At 45.1% G+C, this 13,097-nt stretch overlaps 1 protein-coding gene across 1 annotated transcript in view; it reads left to right on the top strand.

Annotated features, from left to right (window-relative positions):
• ABTB2 (ankyrin repeat and BTB domain containing 2) overlaps positions 1 to 11,144 on the top strand; it is a 116,916-nt gene extending 105,772 nt beyond the window's left edge. Inside the window, exons 8-17 of the mRNA XM_032692377.1 lie at positions 779 to 875; positions 1,516 to 1,651; positions 3,132 to 3,358; positions 4,077 to 4,255; positions 4,831 to 4,936; positions 5,055 to 5,157; positions 5,610 to 5,700; positions 7,132 to 7,200; positions 7,598 to 7,711; positions 8,995 to 11,144. Of these exons, the coding sequence (XP_032548268.1) occupies positions 779 to 875; positions 1,516 to 1,651; positions 3,132 to 3,358; positions 4,077 to 4,255; positions 4,831 to 4,936; positions 5,055 to 5,157; positions 5,610 to 5,700; positions 7,132 to 7,200; positions 7,598 to 7,711; positions 8,995 to 9,192 (1,320 nt within the window). The 3' untranslated portion in view covers positions 9,193 to 11,144. The remainder of the gene's footprint in view (positions 1 to 778; positions 876 to 1,515; positions 1,652 to 3,131; positions 3,359 to 4,076; positions 4,256 to 4,830; positions 4,937 to 5,054; positions 5,158 to 5,609; positions 5,701 to 7,131; positions 7,201 to 7,597; positions 7,712 to 8,994) is intronic.
• The last annotated feature ends 1,953 nt before the right edge of the window (positions 11,145 to 13,097 follow it).

Genomic DNA, 13,097 nt, shown 5'->3' with positions numbered 1-13,097 from the left:
CAAGTATATCAAAGCTCCTGCTGGACTGCACTACCCACAATTAGAATATCCTGGTGGATACACATGGACAGGGCTGGTCCTCCCTGCCCTATCCCACCCCCTGTGCCATCTGCCAGCCCCACCTGGCCATAAAACATCCCTATCACCTTGTAACCTTGTCCCCTTCATCTGGGAGGGGGTTCTTCCCTCACCGGCAGCTCAGTGGTTCAATGAAAGCAGGTTCTGTGTGACAAATCACTGCAGCTGCCAGAGCTCCTTTTTCAGCAGGCTCCACAGGGCAACAAGATCGAGAGCCATGGCCAGCTCCAGGGCTAATTCCCTGGAGGAACCCCGCTTCCTGCATGAAGCTAAATAAGATGGACTTCCTGTGCTCAAGAGAAGCTCTGATCACAGAGCTCTTTGGAGTTGGGAAATTACAATTGCAAAGGCACGTCCATAAAGGAGATAAAAAATAGGTGGTGATGTTCTCCAGGCTGCCAGCTGAGCCCCTTTCCAGAATAAACTCAAATATTGAAAGCACAGTGAACGAAAGAAAATTTACAGAAAGCTGTAAATTGCCATTCATGGTGAGGAATGAGTGAGGAAATGCAAGAGAAATTTGCTTCATAACTGATACTTTGCTGTATCAGTTATACTTTGCCTTTGAGACGGGCCCTTTGTGTGCGTGCCCTCCTCAGTGTGAATCCACTGGTTTTCCTTCCTAACACACAGCCCCTTCTGTTTTGCCCTTCTGAATTGCTCTTTTCCCACCTCCCTGTCTTCCATGTGCCTATTGTAGCTGCTCTTGGATGCTGGTGCCCACGTTGAGGGCTCTGCTGTGAACACTGGAGAGGACAACTACGCCGAGACGCCCCTCCAGCTGGCCTCGGCTGCAGGTGAGCTCCTTGTGACCCCAGCATGCTCCATTTCTTGCTTCCACAAGCCTGATGGGCCCTGATTATCTGCTTTTGCAATTAGTCCCACACTTGCCTCCTCCCAGAGGCCACCACAGCAAAGCTGATGGCACCAACTCCTTTGCAAAGCACTGTCAAGAAACATGAACCAGCCCTGCCTAGTCCAGGCATGTCATGGATCTAAGTAAGATCCAGATGCAAAAAAATTAACGAGTTTAAATCCAGTCTGTGGAAAAATCACTGTTATGTAAAGAAATTTGTTTTATTAGTTTATTAAGTACAAGTAAAATTGTGCATTTCTTCTAGAGGGCTGTCAGGAGTTGGGCATTCTGGGAACAAGTCTGTGCTAGTTGTTGTTTTTCAGTACTTTTCACCTCTAACTGGTTTTACTTTTTTTCCCTTGATTTCTTTCCACTTCATTTTTGTGCTTTTATGATGAGTCTCTGGTTTGCTCTGCTCCAAGATTTATTGAAGGGATATTGATACTCACTGTGCTGGGTCTCCTGCCACCACTCACTCCTCTATCTAATGAGGACAGAGAAAGGAGCCCTGCCTGTTACCACTCCTATTTTTATGCTTCCAGAGAGGAACCATCATAATGTTTCTGTCCATTTTTCCCCAGGAAATTACGAGTTGGTGAGTTTGCTGCTAAGCAGGGGTGCAGATCCCCTCCTGAGCATGCTGGAAGTCAATGGAATGTCCTCATCTCTCCACGAAGACATGAATTGTTTCAGCCACTCAGCAGCACACGGGCACAGGTAAGGTTCTGTTTATGTTCAGAACAGGGTGGGTTTTTTGCACTATGGATATTTTGCACTATGGTGTATATATATCCCCATATACATGGGGATATATGACTTTGTGACCCAAATCCCAGGGTGTGTGGCTCAGAAGATGGTGTTAGGACACTCCTGATAACCATTTTTAGAGAACCACAGTTTCTCAATCTATTCTGATGCCTTTTAGGCATGATTTTTAAATTGCTTGTTGCTCTCTTTTTCATCCCTTTGAGAAAAAATTGATGCAAGACTTCATTATTCAGCAACTATAATTTTCATAAAAGAAAGGGATTATATTTTAGTCAAAAGCACAAAATACAACAGAGATCTTTGCTTTTTCTTAGTCTGTCACTTGCTGGTCTGGCTCTGCAGCACTAGGAGTGAGCTGGAGCTGGTTCTAGGGCCTGTGTGAGCAGACTGAGTTCCACCTAAGGGTAGATTATGAGATCCTGGGTCATATTCTGAGACAGACTCTAATCTTGTTAAAGTGGCAAAAATAATCTGCAACAGAATCTGGTTGACTGCACCTCTGTTTTTTGGATAGCCAACCAAGAGATGAGTCATTATGATGCTGAGCAGCCAGCTTGGGCTTTCCAGCCCTGTTTGCAGGGTAGTTATTTAGAACTAGGTCATTACTTTCAAACTCCTCCAGAAATCCTTCTGTTCCCAGGGAAAAATGTTAGTGTAACAAGCCAATTAAAACAGCCCTGGAACAACCATGGAGATGGGCTGAGAGAAACCCACAGAGTTGTACAACATGGCATGTTAAATAACAGCTCCCTTGAACCCAGCTGAGCTTTACAGTGACAAAACTGCACCTCCAGGTACATCTCACATCTGGATACATCCAGGAAAGTATTCCAAGCTCAAATGAGGCCCAAACTCTGCAAAGCTGGAACGGCCTAATGCAGTTATTTACAGTGTAAAACTACACAAACACTGTTCCCCTCCCACCATTTTCTGACCGTGCAAACTGTGGAATTCAAGGTTTGTTCTCGCATCCTAAAGACCCAAATTAACTGGATTTAGCCACAGGGAGTGGTGTGGGTGCACGGAGAGCACCAGCTAGTGGCAATGCAGCAGCACAGCCGAGTGCTGGGTGGCCTTGCTGGGTTTGGGAATGTCTGGAGCAGATGGTTCCAGCTGGCTGAGGGACACCAATGATGCAAACTTCCCAAAGTGGCTGGACACAAACAAGAAAGTCTCTCTCTTGCAACTGTTGTGTGAAATTCCAAACAAACCCACCACATGAGGGGTGTAGTCCATGTGCACAAACAGGGCATGAGGATGTGGGGTAAGGAAGGACAAGTTGTTTAAATGCTGTTCCATAGTGCCTACTGTCTGTCTTTGGGAAGGAAATTATCTGCTAAGCCAGATCCCCACAGCTAAATCACCACAGTCCTGTCTGAATTGATAATTCACTTATTAATAAGTGAAATCTCTTCCTCCTTGTCCTCAGGAATGTCCTGCGCAAGCTCCTGACCCAGCCCCAGCAAGTGAAGGGAGATGTTCTCTCCCTGGAGGAGATTTTGGCTGAGGGGGTAGAGAGTGACACCTCCAGCCAGGGCAGCTCCAGTGAGGGCCAGGTCAAGCTCTGCAAGACAAGGATGAAGGCTCTGCAGGAGGCCATGTACTACAGCGCTGAGCACGGCTATGTGGACATCACCATGGAGCTCAGGGCACTGGGTAAGCTCTTGCTTTTAACCATTGTGCACATTTAAGGCATAAAAAGCTTTTTCCCCTTCCACTTGCACTAACTCCAACTTCAAAGCTATCCCAGGCTGTGTAATTTAAATTAAAAAAGTGTTTAAGGCTCTTCACAAATTCCTGATGTGGGATGTCCCTCACTCTTGGCTGGATTCTCTGTTCCCATGTATCAAAACAAAGGGACGTATCCCTTTGTCAGATACTGACACCTAAAATTCAGGCTGCTCTCAAAACCGTAAATAACATCAGAGATTAAATGGTTAAAGGTGAAAGAACAAACCTGATGTAAAGGTAGGAAAGAGAAGTTTTAAAGATTGTGTATTACAGGTAACCAGGAGAAAAGACCCCTCACACCATGTTTGCATAGGGTTATGTATTCTTACAAGTTCAGTTCAAATTTATTTTGTGGTTCTGACTAATCATGAAGCTCAGAACAAAACAGGGAGTCTGTGGTCCTTAACGATCAGCATAAAACTCCAATTTATGATCCTGGTACCAATCCTTTGCTTCTGTAGATAACTCAATTTGTCAATGACCCAGTTCAGTCACCTTCAATATCAAACAAAAATGTATGTGCTGTTGGCATGTATGTAATGGTCTACTCCAGTGCTGCCAAGTGTTAGTAATAGCAGCAGGACAATCTACTCACAGGTACTTCAGGAAATCATCTTTCACTGTTCCTTTTCTGTGGCTGCAGGGGTTCCGTGGAAACTCCACGTGTGGATTGAATCCCTACGGACAACCTTCTACCAGTCCCGTTACTCCGTGGTACAGACCCTCCTCAGGGAGTTTGTCACTATTAAAGAGGAGGATTACAATGAAGAACTGGTTAATGAAGGCTTGCAGCTCATGTTTGATATCCTCAAAACCAGCAAAGTAAGCATTAGTTTGTGACAGTGTGAAAATCAGTGGTTTTGTTGTTGTACGAGGTTGTGCACAAGAACAAGTGCAAAGTCCCTGAGGAGTTATGGTATGGAAATGGCCCTGATAGCATTTATCTAAATGCATATACAGCCCTCAAAACAGTCCTGAAATGCACAGACAGGGGGAAGCTGAGGAGCAGATCCAGCTCTTGATACCTCCATATTTGGTCACTACAACATGCGTTGTAACTCTCCTTTAAATTAAAAGCAAGAGATGTAACTGGCTGACTAAAACCAACCACAGACTGGGAACCAAATGGATCTGACCATGAGCTAAGTGTAAATCAGACCTTGCTGAGGACACACTTGTGGGCTCTCTGTTCCAGAGAAGGGCATGAGCTTTTGCTGACAGGCTGTTCTCTGTTGCTGAGAGAATTCTGTCAGAACACACTTGCTCAGATCCTTGTCCCTCTGTGGGGAGGTTATTCCTGTTGTTATGCAGTTGCTCTAAGCCTCAAGTGAACTGTTACAGCACATTTGAAACCTGCTCCAAACAGAGTGATAATACCTGTTCCATGCCCCTCACAGAATGATTCCATTAACCAGCAGCTTGCGTCCATCTTCACTCACTGCTATGGGAGCAGCCCAATCCCCAGCATTCCTGAAATCCGGAAGACGCTGCCAGCTCGCCTAGGTAAGGTGCTCACCTACACAGGGAAGTTCTTGTGGTTGTGGTTGGGTTTTTTTATTTTTTAAAAACATGCACAGTTAAAAAAAAAAATATTCACCTGTTTTTTCCCCTCACTCGACAGATCCTCACTTTCTGAACAACAAAGAAATGTCCGACGTAACTTTCTTAGTAGAAGGAAAGCTCTTTTATGCACACAAAGTCCTGCTGGTTACTGCATCTAACAGGTGAGTCACTAACCAGGGATATAATTAAATAACCTGATTATCCCTAAAACATATGTGCAGTAGTTGGGATTTTACATACCCATTCCCTTTCCTTCTCTCGGAGTTTGCAGTGAGAGCTACACTCACTCCAGCTTTCCTGGAATCTCACACTCACCTGGTACACTGACCTGGTACACTTGGATTTATTAGTTATTTTCTCTATAGGAGAAAATAGGAACAGGTTTTCCAACTATTACAAGGTGGGATTGGATCAGACCCAAGCAACTTGTAGGTTAAATTGTCCCTTAACTAAATATCATTAAATTGAAAGAAACGTTTCAATTTTCAACTTGCAAACAAGAACAAGGATCTTTGTTTTCCCCTTGCTTTGGCTGCTTGTCAGTAGTTGATGAGTATATGACACACTAACACAGCAATCTGAAGTGTAATTAATCTTTTAAAACAATTTCCAGGTTTAAGACACTAATGACCAATAAAACAGAGCATGACAGCCACGGCAGCAAGACTGTTGAAATCAGTGATATGAAATACAATATTTTCAAGGTATGTAACTTATTTTACTTTTGCTTTATTCTTTATCATCTTCTCACCTACTTGGAAGGTAAGATGTAATATCATAGGTAATTTACAAGTAGAAATGGAGTTCCTTTCAATACATCTGAATTTCAGGAGTATTCTGATCCTTTTTCCAAAGTTCTCAGGTAGGACCAGCCTTAAAACAGAATCCTCCAGTCTGTAGTCTTATTTTCTTAGTAGGCAGCTGACTCTTCCATTAAGCAGGAGAAAATAGCCTTCTACTGAAGTCATTTTATACTTTTAAGACACCATTTTCATACTTTTTTACAGCACCATTTTCATGCTGTGCTAAACAAAAGTATATTATTTATAGCAGGTGGATTATGAGGCTTCATATTCATTCAGATCAGGTGATCAGAAATCAATGGTGTTCCTGTCAAGAAAGGGTCAGAACTGAGAATTATACTTTGCTTTTATGACATTTATGTATTTAATGGACCTAAGGGAGAGAAGGCAGGTTACACAAAACAAAGTTAAAAAACAAGTCAGTGAAATGTGATAGTTATGGTATTCCAGATTTCCAGACCTGCATTTCAGATTTGGAAGAAAGGTACAGAACAGGGAGATGGGAATTGAATTGAAACAGTGAAATGCTTCACGGAGTTAAACAATTTGATGACAAATATAATCAGATGAGCTAAGGAGATGCCATCTCAGTTACAGAGGAGGATGCTGAGCCACCAGAGATCTGAGTGTTCTACTGGAAAGCAGCTTTGCTCTCCCGTAATTGTTATATATACAAATAAATACAATTAGAAAATGTTTAAAAATAGCAGCTTAGTTTGTTACTACCCTTGTGGGACATGGTAAGCATGGCTTGCAGGCCCCACACCTGCTTACACAGCACCCAGGACACTTCTCTCCCAACACCAAATCCAGTCCTGTCCCTGGTAGGATGGTACGGTTTGGGCTGGAGGTGAGCGTATGCACATCAAAGAGCAGAAAAGCTGCGTCTCGCTCTCCCTGAAAACAATTAGGCCTTTTCCTCTGGCCCTGATGGGAGGCTGGAAGCTGATTAGAAGCCCAGCAGGGAAAGCAAGTGGCTGGGAGGTCCCCAGGACACACATGCTGGGCTCGCTGGCAGCTCCGCATGTGACCAGCCGGCCGAGCTTTACAAAGCCAGATCTGAGACACCGCTTTACAAGGACAGCGGTGTTGCTCAGAGACACAGTGTCACCCTCAGCCTAAAATCCTCAGCAGGGCCCTTTTCAGAACCCCAGAGAGAAAGGACTGTTAGAAAGCAGTGGATTTGCAACGCTAGGGAAAAAAAAAGCCACCAGTGGAGGTGAGAGCCGGAATAGGACACGATTCCCGTCTGTTCAGGAAGGGGAGCAGAGCCATCAACAGCCCCTTGTGACTTCAGTGATAACTTCATGCCTGGCCTTCTTCCAATTCCAGATGCTGATGCAGTATTTATACTATGGAGGAACAGAATCTATGGAAATTCCCACCACTGATATCTTAGAGGTGAGAGAGCATTTTCTTCTAAGTCTTGCCAAGTGCACTGGGGCATAAACAGAGCTGAAAGGCAAACTCCGGGAGCTAACAGCAAGCTCCCATCCAATCCAGGAGTGTACTTAACACTTGGAAGTGAGCTTAAAAGTTTCAAAACATCATTGCTTGGTGCTTCTGTGACAGAAAGGAGCACAAATACATTTCCTGCGTGAGGAGCCTTTGCTATGAAGGGAAGTGTGTCTGTCAATCACTTTAGCATTGAGTGGCCTTTCTGCTCTTTCATGAGGACTTGGCCATTAAAACAGGGAGTCAGAAGCTGTTCAGAGAGGAAATGATCCGTTCTGTTTGCCTTCCCTAGGCCTTTCAAGGCTCATGATCTCAAATAGCTGCTTCTCTCTTGTCCCCATAGCTGCTGTCGGCTGCCAGCCTGTTCCAGCTGGACGGCCTCCAGAGACACTGTGAGATCCTCTGTGCCCAGACCATCAGCATGGACAACTCTGTGAACATCTATAAATATGCAAAGGTAAATGCTAACCCCCCTTGTTTAAGAATCCCAATGAAACAGCAGGATTCTTCCCACGGGCTCCTGTTGGGAACTAAATAGCACAGGCACAGGTGGGCACCTCTCTGCAGGTGACTCTACCCCACCATAAAGCGAGTCTGTAAAGTCCTGCACAGCCCCAGTGTGTTTTCCTGTCTGAAGCAATCATGTGGGAAATTGAGGGGGGATCCCTGCAGAGGAGGGGAGAGCTGTCTGAGCAGGCTGATCCTGCAAACATCAGCAAAGCCCAAGGGATTCAAATCCTGGGAGCAGCAGGGGCCATTGATCACAGCACAGCAGCTACAAAATAAACCCTTTCCTAGGACCCCTACTGCTGGAATATATTCCTTACAGTTCCAGAATTAACATAAACCCAGTTGTGTGCAGATATTCACCTCTGTAGCAAATAACCCATGTTATCAATAAATCATAAATACTTTGCTGTTCCTGGAATTTTCCAGGTTCAAATCCCTTAAGCAAAAGAAACAGAGAGCTGATCATGACTTTTTTATTTTGTGTGCAGTATGTCACACTGAGGCTTTTCAATTCCTGACTCTCACACTGGGCTGGTTTTTTTCCCATGGAACTTGGGCTGGTTTCTTTCAGGATCTAAAATTTAACAGTATGCCGTGGTAGAGAGGGGAAAAAGAACATTTCCTACTGGCCTTCAGTACTTTTCCTTAAAATAGTATTTGCACAAAGTTCCCAGGAACAGGCTGTATATGCACAGAGCTTCTTAATGCTGAACTTGAGTTTTGTTCTCATTACTGACCTGACTGATTCTGAAGCAAAGGGAAGATCCCAACCAGAAATCACCCAGTATGGTTTAGAATTGTAATATCTCTGTTCTTCTACATCCATCTCCTTTTTGTAGGAGTAAGGCTCACATCCTGTGAACCGTATCCTGATTGCCCTGAGCTGTGCTCACCATCTGGCAGTGCAGTGTTGTGTGTCACAGCTAAACAGGTACCTTGGCCACTTCATCAGCCAGCTGCTCTGCTCCTTGAAGAGCAGGAGGCTGGAGTGCAGGCCAGGGACTCTGCCAACAGCAGGCCAGCAGGGGAAGGAATTAAAAAAGCCTGGATGCCTCCCTGCTCACACCTGTGCCTGCAAAAAGCACCAGGAGAAATTATCAGCCATCACTGGTCCTGCCTTCAGTGCTTTCCCACTGTCCTTTTTCTGTCTTAGGAAAAAGCATTAGAAAGAGAGGCTCAGGGATGTAATTTAGGACTTAAAGGCTAAAAAAATCTTCCTTTCTCCCTCAGATTCACAACGCACTTGAACTGGCCTCTTTCTGCGAGGGCTTCTTCCTCAAGCACATGAGCTCCCTCCTGGAGCAGGACTCATTCAAACAGCTCATCTACAGCAGGAACAGCAAAGTGCAGGGCCTGGACCCACTGAGGGACCTGCAGACAGCCCTGGCTGGGCGCCTGCATTCTGTGTATGTCACCTCCAGGGTGTGAGGCGGGACAAGGCACTTGGATTTGTCACCGGGAAAGCTGTGGCTGACCTGTTTGCCTCCTGGATCTCGCTGAAAGCCCCCTGCAGCAGCCACCCCTAGGCCAGGGTGCTGAGGGAGGGGGAGCTTGGCTTCTGTGTGCTGCTGCTGTCACAGAAACACCCCTGGCACAGCACAAACAAGGGCTGAGGGTGCAAGGGAAGAACCTGAACCGCAGAGATCAGCGCTGCCCTTTCCACAAGCACAAGGCAGGGCTGGAGAGAAAGAGGCAGTTTTACCTAGACCTGACACCTAATACATAGGTTTAAGTGTCTACGCACCACCTTAGTTCACACACAAACAGATGTTTTCCATGTAAAAAGGCTGCGTAGAAGGAGTTTTCTGATCCACTGCCCATCTGATGAGCCAGTGCCACAAACTACTTCAGTAACACCACCAGTGTCTGTACATGGCAAGAGACTGACATAACTTTTCCCTCAAAACTGTTTGCACCTTGAAATAGATATTTTGGATGTTCAAAGCTGAGTAGAAACTAATATTAACTCTGAAATTACTCGTTCTTTAAACCTTATATGAAGAACCGAGCTGGGGCAGGGAGGGGAGAGTTGGGGGGTTGTGTGTTTTCACTGTGCTAGTTGTTAATCTTGTTTTACCTTGAGGAGATATAAAAAGACTGTCTGCCCTTTCACTTGTCAAGGTCTGATAGTCTCAATTGCTTTCACCTTCAAAACCTGTTTCTGGACATTATCTGTGAGACCTCACAGCATAAAAGACACTTTCTAGAAGACTCAGGTGTAATAGGAGCTATGCTAAAAACTGCCCAGTTGCATAAATAGCAATAAAAGTCTCCCGAAGACCCCAAGAGGAACACAGAGCTCCATGGTTTGGTCTCTTTCCGGAGCTAGTTGGAATTAGCAGCTCTGACCTCTAGACTCCACTCCCACAGCCTCATCCCTGGATTGCTGTTTCCACAGATACACTACCTCAGGGGGTCTGGGCACAGTGCACACCTGGCAGGTACCTGGGAGTTGGCTGCAGCCTTAAACAAGATGCCTCGACTCAAATGCCCAAGATTCACATTTTTCCTTTATTCACAGATATTTCTGGTCCAAAAGGCCTCATCCTAGCTGACTTAGGAGAAGAAAAAGTAGACAGTTCAATCAATCTACAGTTTTGAATCTAAAGCAATGTTTTTTTGTGTGTGTTTTTACTTCAAATAATCCCAACTGTAGGAAGGTTAAAACACAGACTTTGCTCTCACCAAGAGATTTAAGGAAAAGATCTCCAGCTATTCCCACTGAGCTTTGCTTGCACCCACCAGAAGCATTCACCAAGACCCTTTCATTCATTTTAAATGGGTGAAGGAGAAGAGGAAACCAAGTTTTCAGTGGAGAACTGTTCCTTCGTAGAAACTCAACAATTAATCAATATTATAATTAAACACACTGGAAAAGAAGGAGGCTCAGCTGGGCCCAAGCTCCAAAGCACAATATAGACACTGTTTAGGTAGATGCAGGGAAGGAGAAGGAATGACAGCATCTCCCAACAAATCCATCAAAAGCTGACACAGCCTCAGTCCTAAAGGATTTACACAAGAGGCAAATTGCATGCAAGGATAAGGATTTTAAGTCTAGGCTTAGTCAGCTGACAGGTTGGTCAGGGCACACTCCCTTTGTGCTTTAGGTACACATCTGCTTCTGAACATCACCAGCTCCAATAACCCTATTTATTAGCAGAAAGCCATACAGGGGGGTCAAAATTATCACTGGTCTGCCTGAAAAATACCACAGAAGGCTTGATCTTGGAAAGTATTTTCAAGTAGCTGCTCCAGCTACCTGTACAAATATGTAGGTCCTCTTTTGTTGCTGTAATATTACAATGCTTCGTTAATTGTACATTAATGTTGTCGTTTATGTAAATGTACCAGGATTTTATTAACAATGTAATTTTAAAATACACAGTTGCTGTTATTTATTCTGCTCTTCTAACAATGAGAAAAAAACCGTGTATTTATACACACTTCAGTGGAAAAGGCTGTTGCAGTTTAAGCATCTTAAATTTATTTTGGTTTATATACACCTAATTTTAGGGATAAAGAGTCATTCATTTCCCCCTTCTAGGCTCAAACATTTTTTGAAGTAATAGGTTGAACTTGCATTTTCCCTTGCTGGAGTAAGTTTAATGATCATTAATGGGTGCTCCAGGTGGGAGTCAGTGGGGTTCCTGTGCTCCAGCAGTGCCAGGAGATCTCATCCCTTCCCCAGGGTGCTGCTGCAGGGACATCCCCCCAGGAGGCTGCAGGACACGTCTGCACCAGGATGGGAATCTGGGCTCCCAAACCCATCCAACTGCTCCGGCCCTGGAGCTGCTGCTGCACCTCCCGTTTGGCCAGTGGGGCTGAGAGAGGGAAAACTAACAGAGGGAACTGAGAAAACAACCCCAAATCTCAGTAACTCACTTCATAGTAAAAAGCTGTGCCTGTGTTTGCACACATCCAGGAAAATCATTCCCATTGGAGGAGTCTTGGAATTATTTCCTTTGGCATTCCCTGGACTGGCACAGCTCAAACTGGTGCCATTCAATTCTCCATCTCCCAAATCCTGGTTCTCCTTTGCTGTGGGGTTTTTGCCTGTCCCACAGTCCCGAGGGACCTCTGGCAGCTGCACTGCCCAAGAGATGCCGTGGGACTGCTGGGAAACACCATCAGGAGGGAGGCAGAAATCAGCTAATTCAGGGCAGCACCTCAAAATATTGGGGGAAAATGCGATAACATTCCATGGCCTGCAGCAGGGTTAAAGCCAAGGGAGTCTTCCCTCACAGGAATTAAATCCCAAGCAATAGCCCTTGGAGATGCCTTAAAATAAAAGGGTGTCATTGGAAGCAGCATTCCAAACTTTTTCCACATATATTGTATTTCCCAAATGGAGATGCCTAAAGAAGCAGGGGTGGAGTGTTCCTGACAAAAGAACAGCAAAATTCATGGGTGGGAGAAAGAAGCTTAAAAGGAAAGTATGAGTGGAGGTGCCTTTAGGACACTTCCAATTCCCCAGTGTCAATGGAATTTAAATTAAGGCCCAAGTATCCAAATCCTGATATGTGTGTATGAACTTCAAAGCTTCCTTAAGTGTTTTACAGCCAGGGAGGGAGCCAAGAGTCTGGAATCTCTCTCCAAGAACTGGTTGCTGGTGTGTTTGACCAGGTGTAGCAATAGTTGTGTATTCCCTGGGGTTGTCCTTCTGGAGAAGGTTATTTATCTATGCTGGGTTTATTCAGTGTATTTTCACAGTGATAGAAACTGGTTTTACTGAAAAGTCTGAGGTGCCAAAGGCACAGAGCTCAGAGTCAGCCCTGTGGGAAGTGGTTGAATGCCCATTTTCCTGGTCCCTCAGGCAGCAGCACTGGAGCACTTTCACCCAAAACATGCCTGAGGTGCCGAGCGCTGGCAGGAGGCAAATGCAGAGAGTGGACAGGAGGACTTTGCACTGATCATGTAATTCCAGAGCTGGAGCTGTGCTTCAGAAATCCCCATTTAAAGCTCAACATCCCTCCTACTCCCTTGGACTTATAGTTGGTCCCTTTGCTGCTCTTCACCAATATTATTGTTGTTGTTGTTATTCTTCTTGTTTTTGTTGTAAATCACTACTCCATTTCTTCCATAACCCTTGGCTTCCCAGAGGTGGTGCTTTAGGAAAGACCCTCTGGCCTGGGAAGATGCTTTTGGCTCCCACCACATTCCCAGCCCTTGGGACCAGCAGGACCTGTGCTGTCCCTAACAGATGAGGCAGAGGTGCCCTGCTGCAGTTTGGCTTTTGGAGGGGGCTCTGGTGGTCTGAGGGAGAAGTTCTTTGTCGTTCCATAGCACAGTTATCCCTGGTCCCACTAAAAGCAGGAGGAATCATTTTATCATTA

Source organism: Chiroxiphia lanceolata, chromosome 6, assembly GCF_009829145.1.
Source record: "Chiroxiphia lanceolata isolate bChiLan1 chromosome 6, bChiLan1.pri, whole genome shotgun sequence".
NCBI classification, from domain to species: Eukaryota; Metazoa; Chordata; class Aves; order Passeriformes; family Pipridae; genus Chiroxiphia; species Chiroxiphia lanceolata.
The sequence above is the reverse complement of the archived record's forward strand: the minus strand, read 5'-3'. Positions and strand labels throughout refer to the sequence as shown.